The sequence below is a fragment of the Calliphora vicina genome, chromosome 5 (assembly GCF_958450345.1).
Source record: "Calliphora vicina chromosome 5, idCalVici1.1, whole genome shotgun sequence".
In the NCBI taxonomy this organism is placed as follows: Eukaryota; Metazoa; Arthropoda; class Insecta; order Diptera; family Calliphoridae; genus Calliphora; species Calliphora vicina.
The window spans coordinates 24,109,583-24,120,593 of record NC_088784.1 but is presented as its reverse complement, the minus strand read 5'-3'; the positions used below and the strand labels follow the sequence as shown (position 1 = coordinate 24,120,593).

General features: G+C 35.1%; 2 protein-coding genes across 2 annotated transcripts; one reads left to right on the top strand and one right to left on the bottom strand.

Annotated features, from left to right (window-relative positions):
• The first annotated feature begins 113 nt into the window (after window positions 1-113).
• Window positions 114-3,273, top strand: Plekhm1 (Pleckstrin homology and RUN domain containing M1). Its single transcript, XM_065514029.1, has 6 exons — window positions 114-347; window positions 429-616; window positions 686-1,845; window positions 1,921-2,089; window positions 2,505-2,858; window positions 2,923-3,273. Exons 1-6 carry the CDS (start codon window positions 215-217, stop codon window positions 3,058-3,060), a joined length of 2,142 nt encoding a protein of 713 aa, XP_065370101.1. The 5' UTR covers window positions 114-214; the 3' UTR covers window positions 3,061-3,273.
• Window positions 3,274-7,676: 4,403 nt separating this feature from the next.
• Window positions 7,677-10,779, bottom strand: Toll-9. Its single transcript, XM_065512207.1, has 2 exons — window positions 9,999-10,779; window positions 7,677-9,908 (listed from the first exon to the last, which is right to left on the bottom strand). The coding sequence occupies exons 1-2, from the start codon at window positions 10,626-10,628 to the stop codon at window positions 7,872-7,874; spliced, it is 2,667 nt and encodes an 888-aa protein (XP_065368279.1). The 5' UTR covers window positions 10,629-10,779; the 3' UTR covers window positions 7,677-7,871.
• Window positions 10,780-11,011: the final 232 nt, after the last annotated feature.

Genomic DNA, 11,011 nt, shown 5'->3' with positions numbered 1-11,011 from the left:
TTAAATGACAATAACACAAAAAAAATGCCAACAATTGTCAATGTCAAGAAATACAAAACAAAACAAATGTCAAAAACAGCAGGCATACAAACAAAAGCAACAACATATTTACTAGTAAATATTTACGTTTTTTTTTATTGCATTTCTGCATTTAGTATATAAGTTGTTGTTGTGGTCAAGATTTAGTGAAAATTGTTAGGTGGAAATTCCCTAAATGAGTGCATTGTTTCGCAGTTTAAATAGTGGTTTTTCCACCAAACGTGAAAACGCCATTAAAGATGCCATACTAGAGGCTTTGCAGGAAAATGTTAAAGAAATCGAATACGAAGTACAAGAAAATGGCAAAGGTTAGCAGCTAGGGTAACACCCCTGTCAAATGTTTGGTGTACTTTTTTTTTCCATTTACTGTTTCTGTGTGTTATTTTTAGAATGTCTGGAACTATGTGAAAGTACCAGCTCTTTATCCACCACTTTAGAGGCTATATTTCTGCATGGCCTAAAGGACTCATTTTTATGGCAGACATTGAATATTATAGCAGGAGATGTGGAGCGCAGGCCGGATCCCAGCTTTTGGTCACCCATAATGGTGTTTATGCACAAGGAGGTTATAGAGCAGGTATAAAAGAGCTATAGTTTAGTAATAAACAAATTTTAAATTGTCCCTTTAATATTTTTCCTTACACAGATAACCACCCTGACTCAAATAACATCTGAGATTGGTCAATGTCGTGCCTGGATACGTTTGTCGCTCAATGACTGCTTACTGTCCTCTTATCTCAACAATATGAACAAAAATTCTTCGTCCCTTTCACCATATTACAAAAAATATGCCTTCATGAAAGATGCCAAACGTTTGGAAACGGCCGTCTCATTATTAAATGCCCTAGAAGCGGTGGTACAATTTCAATTGCCCTACAATTCAACTCTTTTAAATCAGTGGCCAGATTATGCTTTGCAATTGTCGGGTCTATGGACACCCACTTTGAAATCATGTCCCATAACAAGTGGTTTGGACATTGCCGGTTCTTTGGCCGAAGAAACCATGGCCATACCTTTGCCACAGCCAGTGCGCACTAATGAATTGTTTTCGGAATCTATATCGAATAGTCCTTTTCGTAGAGGTAGCAGCTTTCCGGTGGAGGACTTAAATTCACGCATAAATATTGATTTATTTTTGCAAAAAGTCGATGAAATGGAAGAGGATGAAACTTTGGAAGCTGGAGCTGTTGCAATGGAGCCAGAAATAACACAACAAGTTATAAAGGAGGATATTAAACGAGCCAATGAAGCAGAAAATAAGGATTTGGGGAATATGGAGAAAACTTTAAGTGGTGGCAATTCCTTAAGTAATCTAATGCAAAAGTCTTGGTCCTCTGAAATGAGTAATGCCGAAAAATCCAGTTTAGATGATAAGGAACGTTCTATAACGTTTCAAAGGTCACTAAGCCTTACAAGTTCGGCTAGTTCTTTGCGTTCACCATTGGGCGACCGATGCAGTTACAATACTTTGTTGCGTAAACATGAACGTCAACGAGAAATCGATTGGACTGAGGTGTGGGAAAAGTTTTTGCAGCAAAATACCACCACTAATTTAACAAACTCCCAAACTACTCTACACAATGAGGATAATAACGGGGATGAAGATAATTTAGAAACAGAATCGAATACCAGTAAATCAGATTTTGAACTGGTTTCTGGCAGTGCTTTGGAAAAGTTTGATATTGTAGAGTTGCAAGAAATGGTGGAACAATTGTGTAAATTGGCCAGAGAGCCGGGTTTAGATGCTCAAGGTTTTTTGTGTAAATCCTGTCAGCATCCTTTGGGTATAGGTTATTCTAATTTTAGGTAAGTTGTTGCTAGAAAATCATTGCTGTTTGAGCTTAAAGAATTTCATATTTACTTCTTTAATTCTATATATAGGGTATGTGCTTTTAGTGGCAATTATTATTGTGATAGTTGCATGGACATTGAGCTAGTGCTTATACCAGCTAAAGTTATTTATAATTGGGATTTCCGCAAATATAACGTGTCCAAAAAGGCAGCCTTATTTTTGGCTGAATTTCGCAGCCAGCCTTTTATCGATTTACAGGTAAACCAGGTGTAATTTATGAAAAAAATTAAGAAAAATCCATTTTTAAAATTTTTTTTAACCAAAACTTTTTTCACCAAAATTTTTTTTTTCACCAAAAATTATTTTCATTCTTTATCTTGTTATTTTTGGAAAAAATTAAGAAAAATTAATTTTCAATTTTTTTTTTTACCAAAAATTTTTTTCGCCAAAATTTTTATTTTCGCCAAAAATTTTTTTTCACCAAAAATTATTTTCATTCTTTATCTTGTAATTTAAGAAAAATTATGAAAAATACCATTTTACAAATTTTTTTTCACCATAACTTTTTTTTAGCGAAAAATAATTCTTTTCGCCAAAAATTATTTGGTGAAGGTTATATAAGATTCATTACAGCTGAATATATATCATTCATACTTGTTTTTAATACTTTTAGATCTTAAATCCCGATATTTATAATGCTTCAGAGGCCATGGCTGAATTGCAGGCTTTACGCATACGCCTTAACTTTATACGAGCGTATTTATGCACCTGCAGTCCCAAAAGTTTCGAAGAGCTGCAGCGTCAATTCTTTGGCAAAGAATATTTATACGAGCACATACATCAGTATTCCATAGGCGATTTACCCATGATCCAGCGTGGCACTTTGTATCAACAATTACACAAGGCATTTAAAATGGGTGAAGCTCATATTCTTAAGTGTGTATTATGTAGTTATAAGGGTTTTATATGTGAAATATGCAATAGTTCTCGTATATTATATCCCTTTCATATAGAGACAACATTTAGGGTGAGTTTTAAATAGAAAAAAATTAAATACAAATTTAGTTTATTAATTATTTATTTATTAACAGTGTTCTCCCTGTGGCGCTGTTTTCCATGCGGATTGTTTAAATGAAAAACAACCTTGCCCCAAGTGTGAACGTCGCCGCAAACGTGTTTGTACCATAACACCGGAGGTGGAGGAGAATAAAGAGGAAATTTTAGAATAAAAACTAGTTTTATGTGTTAAAAGACTATGAATTATTTATATTTTATAATGAATATATTTATAGGAATGTATGTTAATCTGCTTTAAAAATATTATAGCAGCAAAAAATAGATCGATATCAGCAAAAAAATCATATTGCAAAAACGAATAAAATATTTAAGTCAATACATTATAATAGTTTACTATTATATTAGTGCTTTAATTGCTTAAAATACTTTTTTTCTCTTTAATTTAAAGGCAAATAACCCTTTGTAAATTTCTATCTTTGAAATTAAAGTACAAACGAAACTTCAAATGAAGCCGAATTAAACTATAAACAAAATTACAAATGAATCATAATTTAAAGTTTTAAAACTAAATTTAAGGTGTAAAAAAGCAACTACAAATGAATCCTAATTTACAGTATAAAATGAACTACAAATTAAGTAAAATAAAAGTAAAAACGGAATTACAAATGAAGCCGAATTAAAACGAATAATAGGAACGACAAATAAAGAACATTTAAAGCAGTAATAGCCCTGACAGACATAGGATTTGTATACTATACTAGCGTAGTATACTACATGTGTGTCAACCTATACTTTAATTAAACCATCAAACACTATGGTGTAAAGCTGGTTCGTATACTATGAATATGTACGTAGTATACATATCGTGGTATAGAAACCACATGTCTGTCAGGGCTATAAAGGAACTTCGATTGATGTGGAGACTAGATTGTAGTCCGGAGACCACAATGCCACTAAAAGTCTAAGCCACATTTTCTCAATATCTGGAAGCGAGTCCTTATACTACACCAATAAACTTTAAATACAAAAACAAACAAAAAACAAGATTTGCGAATAATGGATCTATGATAAATATACAATTAACACAAGCAGTTTAAAAAATTATAAAAACATTTCGTGAAACTACTCCAAGACAAGAGTTTAAGAAATTCCCAAAAATTACTCCTCCGGGAGATTATCAACAATCTAAAAATGTAAATTAGTCCTCGAACAGTTTGAGGCTGGTCTTGGTTGCTATCGCCCCGCGAAAAAATTCTTATTTCTAAAAAATTCACACTGCTAGTATACAATTTGCCAAAAAAAAACCTTTAAACTTGTGGAAAGAGATATGCCATACTCAAATACAATTTAAGAGGTAGTAATGGCAGAACATTTGTTTGGGAAAGAGCCTGGAACCCAAATACACAAATGAGACGGTCAAGTTTGGCGGTGGCAATACTAAGGTGTGGGACAGTTTTTTTAAGGCAATGGAGATTCCAGCACGACAATGACACCAACGACACCTCACCTCTAGGGCTGTAACCGAGTGATTATAATCCAATATGTCCTGCCCAATCCTATGCATAACAATATATTAACGTTAAGTCTTAATTTAATTTGTACTTATTTTAAAATTATTATGACACAGATTTTTTGCATATTTACCTTTTTTCTAATCAATATTCTATGGAGTTCTCCTGCTATTCAATGTTTTAATAACATATAAAATAACGTTATATTTTGTTTACGTTGCCAACTTAATGCTCGTTATAATTGTGTTTAGTTATCGATAAATACATATGACTTAATTGTCATCTCTAAAAGTTAACATTGTTGCCATAGTGTTAACATGTGAAAAATCGCTAGATTGAACAAGAATTTTTTATTTTTTATAATCAAAGAATGTGCTAGATTTTGTTGTTGTTGTATCAGCATAAACAATTTTACAATAATCAATCTGGGGGTTCTGCATTTTGTCCAAGAAATTGTGCTACTTCAACAGGATGAAGTGAAGTAAGGGTGGCTGAATAGTTAATTATGTGGATGGTGTCATGAGGATCCTGATCACAAGCTGGACATAAGGACGGCAAGGTCTATGTGGGTCCAAAAGGCGTTCAGTCTGTTGCTTCATCCTGACCTAAGTTGTGCCAGAACGACTCTTGTTTTACGCGGCAGAATCTTCTCAGCGTCTGCTATCGGTGGCGAGCGACCTCCAAGTACGACATTCACACGGCATCCTGCTACCGCGGAATTGATGGCGTCTCTGTGAATGTCGTTCAAAGCTGACATATACGAGCGGCTATCATATGGATCCTGTATATACCTCTGTATGCTCTGCTCGTATTTCCGTAGGTCCTGTCTGACATGCCTCGGGGGAGACTCCAACTGTGTGATATTGAAGTTTGGATGACTCCTTCAAATTTCAACTGTTGCGTCAACATGACGTTGTGTTCCTTGACCTTTAGAACCTTAGTTTCCTCGGGAAGCATTCCCACGACAGCCGGTTCTACGTACCGGAATGACCCGAAGATCTTCGGACAAGGGCTGTCAACCCAGCAACAACAACAAAGCTGGATTTTGTTAAACTTTGTGCTGTTGTCTCGAATTTTTTAGGATAGGTTAACAGGCAGCCGCATGGTAGAGAGAGGAAAGAGAGTAGCTCACTTAGGTGCTGACAATAGGTCCCTTTGTGTTACCTGAAAATAGAAATGAAAAGAGAATGCCAAAGTCAGATAGAATAAAGAAGTAAAGAGGAAGGAGGTCAGAAGAGCGGTGAGGAGAATATTATGCACCAGTCAATTGAAGGATATTAGGTCTATCCGTGGAGATTTCCGTGCCTGGCTTGATTAGCCATTTTTTCTATTTAACAAAGCCATTGATGCACTCTAACTTCATGTCCGAACGCTCAGAAATATTATTTAAGGAACGATGTCCCAGAAACCTGATGCGTAGATCTCCTAATGCCGGACAATGACAAAGACGATGAAAAATGGGCTCATCCTCCTCTTCATATTGACAACTTCTACAGAAGTCGTTATAGGGCGAGCCAAGTCCCCTCGCATATTTGCCAAAAATGCAGTATCCGGTTATCACATATAATAAAAACTCCCCGGAAGTTTTTTTCCCTTTTCTCATTTTTCCTATTCAAATTCAATGGGGAAAAAACTTCCAGGGAACAAACTCCCGGGGAATTTTTTATTCATAATTGAGCTGTATGGCGCATTTTTGCGCCAAAATATCAGCAGATGCTCGATGTTAATGTACCCACATGAGTACTACTGTTGAATGATTTTATTGCCGCCTGATCATCAGTATATATACGAATATCCGTGCCTGATATCTTGTAATAACTGAGCCGATATTTCAGCTTCAATAATGCTATATTCATTTGGAATTATAAAAGATAACCTAATTCCGAATTCCTGAATATAGACATCTGCGCCAGCTCTAGACCCGTCCGTATAGACTGAGAGACTCATTTTGTCATGTAAAGGTCCACCAATTAGTTCCGTTTTGTATATAATTGAGAAAGCGAAGTTCCTCGATGGGAAGGGCAATGCAATAATCAATATTATCTGGTAGATTCTGTATACTTCCGATTATACTGGAGTGAAAGTATGGTACAAGTTTCCATGCACCAATCGCATTTTGCCTGAAGGCCATTAATGCCATTTTTCTGGCCATTAGAGCGACTTTGTTGCAGTCGTTCTTGTGACTCCTGTTATCAGGATTGCCATTCTCCATAAAACCTTAATCGAATAGCATAGAAATACAGCCTTTGTCTAGTGCCTTCCACCATACAGAGACTCCATAGAATAATATCGGCTTAATGACCGTTTCGAATAATTAATCGGGGTAGCGAGAAGTGTGGAATCCTTTACTTCCTTGTGAACAGTACAAGCTTGGTTTTGCTTGCGTTCACATTCAGTCCACTGTCAGTACTACACTTAGTATACTGACTTAGTATACTGAGTGCAGTTTGCAACCGTGGATCCCAGAGACTGCCACTGCAACGTAATTCGCATAGGCGACAGTCTAATAACCCATGAGATCCAATTTCCTGAGCAGGCAAATTATGGAAAGATTCCACAGATGTGGTGATAAGACGCCTCCTTGAGGATACTTACGGATACTTTTGAATGCAAATAAAAGCCGTTTAGTAGTTTGAAAATTGTAACAACTCTTTATTTATTTAAAAATGTACAACAACAGAATTAAATAGTCACTCAATGTTTTTTATACACGTTTATAAATTCGCAGAAATACAGATACCCTTTATAATGTACAATAATTCACTTGAAAAATACAGCACACTTTAAGGCACTCAGTTGATGTGTATTCGAAAAGAGTCTCTGATAAACTCACTAACGACTGCGACCTCTGCCACTATTTATAACACTGCCATCTGCACTCTAGATTGTTCTTTAACTGTCTAGAGCTTTCTAATACATATGCCATCTGTGGTGTACTTTCTACAATGTTCTTTAACTGAATATTCGAATTCGAATATACGGTCGCAGCAAACAGCGTTGCCATACTTACGATCAATGGTCAACTGAAAGCTTTTATTCAAGATATTTTACAGTTTGCTATTACAGCACTGCTATTTGAAAGCATTCTGCTACTTTTAAATCAGCCGTGTTAAAATCGTTATATTTGAATTCAAGTACAATTTCGTAACAATATTGATGCTAGAAAATTTGGTGATTCTGCGAAGGAAACTGCAGGAATATTTACAACCAAATATCCATTTAGAAATATATCGGCAACAGTTCACAAAATCCTTTATCATGGGAATACAAACCTTTTCGCTGAGCTTAAAGAATTTCCAAAAAAAAAACCAAACGAATTCGTCTCCAACATAAATATTTATTTACATACATAAGCTACATATGGCATCATTTCTTTATACATTAATACAATTATTACAAACTAATTTACAGATACTTAGATTTAAATTTAGACTGCGTTTTTATTTTACATCAATCAGGTACATTTACTTAAAATACATATATTAATAATTTTTGTTTTTTCTTTCATTTCATTAAGCTCTAGATTCTGTGGGATTTAAGCCAATATTCTTTAAAGTACGTTTTAAACGTTTCCAAAATAATTTACGCTCCTCCGGATGTATATCTCGTTTAGCCTTTCCACCCGGCCACTTAATATAGGTCTTTACATCCATTAAATACTGTAAATTTTTAGGTCTCTTGCTGCGCGGTATCTCCTCCAACAAAACTAATATCAAATGATCTTTGTTAAGATCAAAAATACGATGTTGAGCCAATTGCATTTCAAATTGACACCAATGACTAAGCAGAAAATTAGAGGATATTATAAGCATTAGAGCTCTGGAGCGCTCCATGCAGGACACTATATTGTCCAGAATGGTGACGCCAATTTGAAAATCTCTTTCATGCAGACATATGGAAATATCGCCAGTTTCTTCAACATTGGGCATAAGTTCCTCCACAATCCAGTCGCGATCACTTTGACAATAAGAAATGAATATATCATAGATCATGTTGGGATTTTGATCGCATAAATTATTGAATTTATTGATATTGTCTTGGGAGACGGCAGATAAAAGAGCGGCAGATTTAAGGGAGGAATAGTAGTAGTAAATATGCCAACGTTTCCAATAGATAAGAATAGCCAAGATGGCCACTGCTATTAGGCTGCCTACACTGGCCATAACATAGGTAGTTAAAGAGTCCAATTCCTGCACGATATCCTCCACCAAAGAAGTTCTTTGACAGTCCAGTCTAATAAGGGTTTGGCGTTCCGTTTCATTGTAGCACCAGTAGTGTTCCTCCTCATAGTCCAAGAGTTGTACCTTAAATAGAGAACTATTTATTCTTTCATCATACGAATCGGAAGAGTTGTAATGATGGCAAGCTTTTGAGCCATTGAAACTATTAAAGGCATCCAAAATGAAGCGCATTTTTGGTCGGCTTTTAAAGCTATGAGTTTTTGTTAACTTTTTGGCAGACTGCTTGAGTTTCAAAAGGTTTTGCGACCACACCAAAGAATGTATATCCAGGTTTCTTAAACTGCTGTTGAAAAATAGTTTGGAATGTTCTAAAATATGCTTTACATGGCTATTGTTTAAATGGATGTTGTTTAGCAGGTCTGGCTTCAAATTTCCTTTACATTTGGCCTCTTGATTGTTGACAGCCGCTATATCCACTAGATCACGCAGCAGGCAGTCACAAATGAAATTATTATCGCCCAGACTTAGATAAACCAAATGGCTGAAATCCTTTAGCATTTCCGAGGTAATAATATTGATATTATTATCCTTAAGGCTTAGAACACGTAAATTTTCATTGTCCACAAAAACTTGGGAATACCAGTTGCCCACTTGATTTGAGGTTAAGTCCAAGATCTGTAGCTGCTTTAGATTGCTGAAATGATCGACAGACAGGGTGTTGATATTATTACCAGCCAAAGCCAGAAAACGCAAGTTGTGCAAATGTTTCAGCCAAGAAAGATCCTTTAAATTGGACTTTTCAAAGTACAAATAGCTCAAGCTTTTGGACATGTCCTCAAAAACATCTTCGGTGATGCTGAAAGCAGCATGGGTATTACCCGATAGATCCAAACCAATTAAGGAAGAATTTTTGAATATACCATTGCCAAATACCGGAAAGGAGGTATAACACAAACTCAAATACTTAACACTGGGTCCAATATGAGTAAAAGCCACGGCACTGCCTCGAGTTAATTTGGTATGCGACAGATCTAGATATATTAGATTGGGTAGAAACTTAAAAGTGTTTTGCTGAATATTAACGCCATACATTAGTTTCATTACAGATTCCAGAGTAGGCGAGGCAATCAATTGATTCATAAAGGAGTCATAGACATTGGTAAACGATAAATCCAATACTTGCAGCGAGGGAGTATAGAAAAATGTATCCGCTTTTATGGTTAACATTTTGTTATAAGACATATAAAGACTTTTAAGATTGGTTAGATTTTGGAAAGCTCTTTTGCTAATAAACTCTATATTACAATTACTAATATCCAATTCCATAAGTGAAGGCATATAGGGAAATGTGGCCCAGGCTATACCCTCCTGGGTTTTAGTAAACAATTTTGGGGTTTCTTGCTGTTCACGCAAATGTATTTCATCATCATTTAAAATACAAAGCAAATTGCGATCGGCTGCCTCATTGTTTATATCTATAAATGGATTACCCTTGAGGCTGAGATATTTTAAACTCTTAGCCATCATTTGCAAGCTTTGAAAAGGAGCAGCCGTTAAATTATTATAGGCCAAGGAAGCCGCCACAATATCGAAACTTTCTCCAAAGTCCGGCAGCAACTCCAGTACTTTTTCATCGCTGCTAATGTTATGAAAAGACAAGTCCAATTGTTGCTCAGCTTTTAAAACCTTCAAATTCGATTCTCTTAAAGTGCCATTGCTATAGCACCACCACAACAAAGCCGTCTTAAGAGAGTCCAGCAAACAGTTATTCTCATCATTGGCACTTTTCAGCTTAACCAAAGAATTTTCCAGCAACTTCTCCTCTGTATCCCAAGTAATACCAGGACTGGCATACGGTGTGGTATACTCAATTTCATTAGCTGTCACTATAGATTCTTCTAAATGGCTGCGAGTAGATAATTTTTCATTGAATTGGACATTGGCAGTTGTAGTATGATTAAATGTATTATCATATGAATTGTTGTTACTATCTTTAAATTGATCGCTTATCGTGTTGGAGTTTATTTTGCCAATACTCAGACACAATATTAGATTTATATTAGTTATTATTTGAAATAATCTATACATGTTTTGATTTCTTTAAAGCGCAAATTTAAATTTCTTTTCAATATCATTAATAACGCTGAAAATCTCTTTATTCCAAGTTTATTATAATTTTATGGGCTCTATGTAATTGTTTTTTGTTGTTTTTGTTTTATTTTTATAAAATATTTATAATTTATAGCCTCTTTATTTATTAACACTCCATATTTGTTTATTTTTATTTTATTTTTTTATTTACTCTCTAGGAATTCTTTGTGATTTTCGTTACTCTTTTTGTTTTTTTTGAGATAACGCTACCGATTTTAACCGTTATTTTATTATATTTGTTTACCGTTGTAGTCTTTAACAAATGCCAACTGCCGAATTACTAATATTGCTCAAATTTTTTTTGGTCAACTTTGGCAAAT

Excerpts from the sequence above, each read along its gene's own strand:
- Plekhm1 (XM_065514029.1), top strand. The coding sequence starts at position 215 with ATGAGTGCATTGTTTCGCAGTTTAAATAGTGGTTTTTCCACCAAACGT. Across the intron at positions 617-685 it reads ACAAGGAGGTTATAGAGCAG|ATAACCACCCTGACTCAAAT; the intron begins GTATAAAAGAGC and ends TTCCTTACACAG. Across the intron at positions 2,090-2,504 it reads AGCCTTTTATCGATTTACAG|ATCTTAAATCCCGATATTTA; the intron begins GTAAACCAGGTG and ends TAATACTTTTAG.
- Toll-9 (XM_065512207.1), bottom strand. The coding sequence starts at position 10,628 with ATGTATAGATTATTTCAAATAATAACTAATATAAATCTAATATTGTGT. Across the intron at positions 9,909-9,998 it reads TAGATATAAACAATGAGGCA|GAGGGTATAGCCTGGGCCAC; the intron begins GCCGATCGCAAT and ends ACTAAAACCCAG.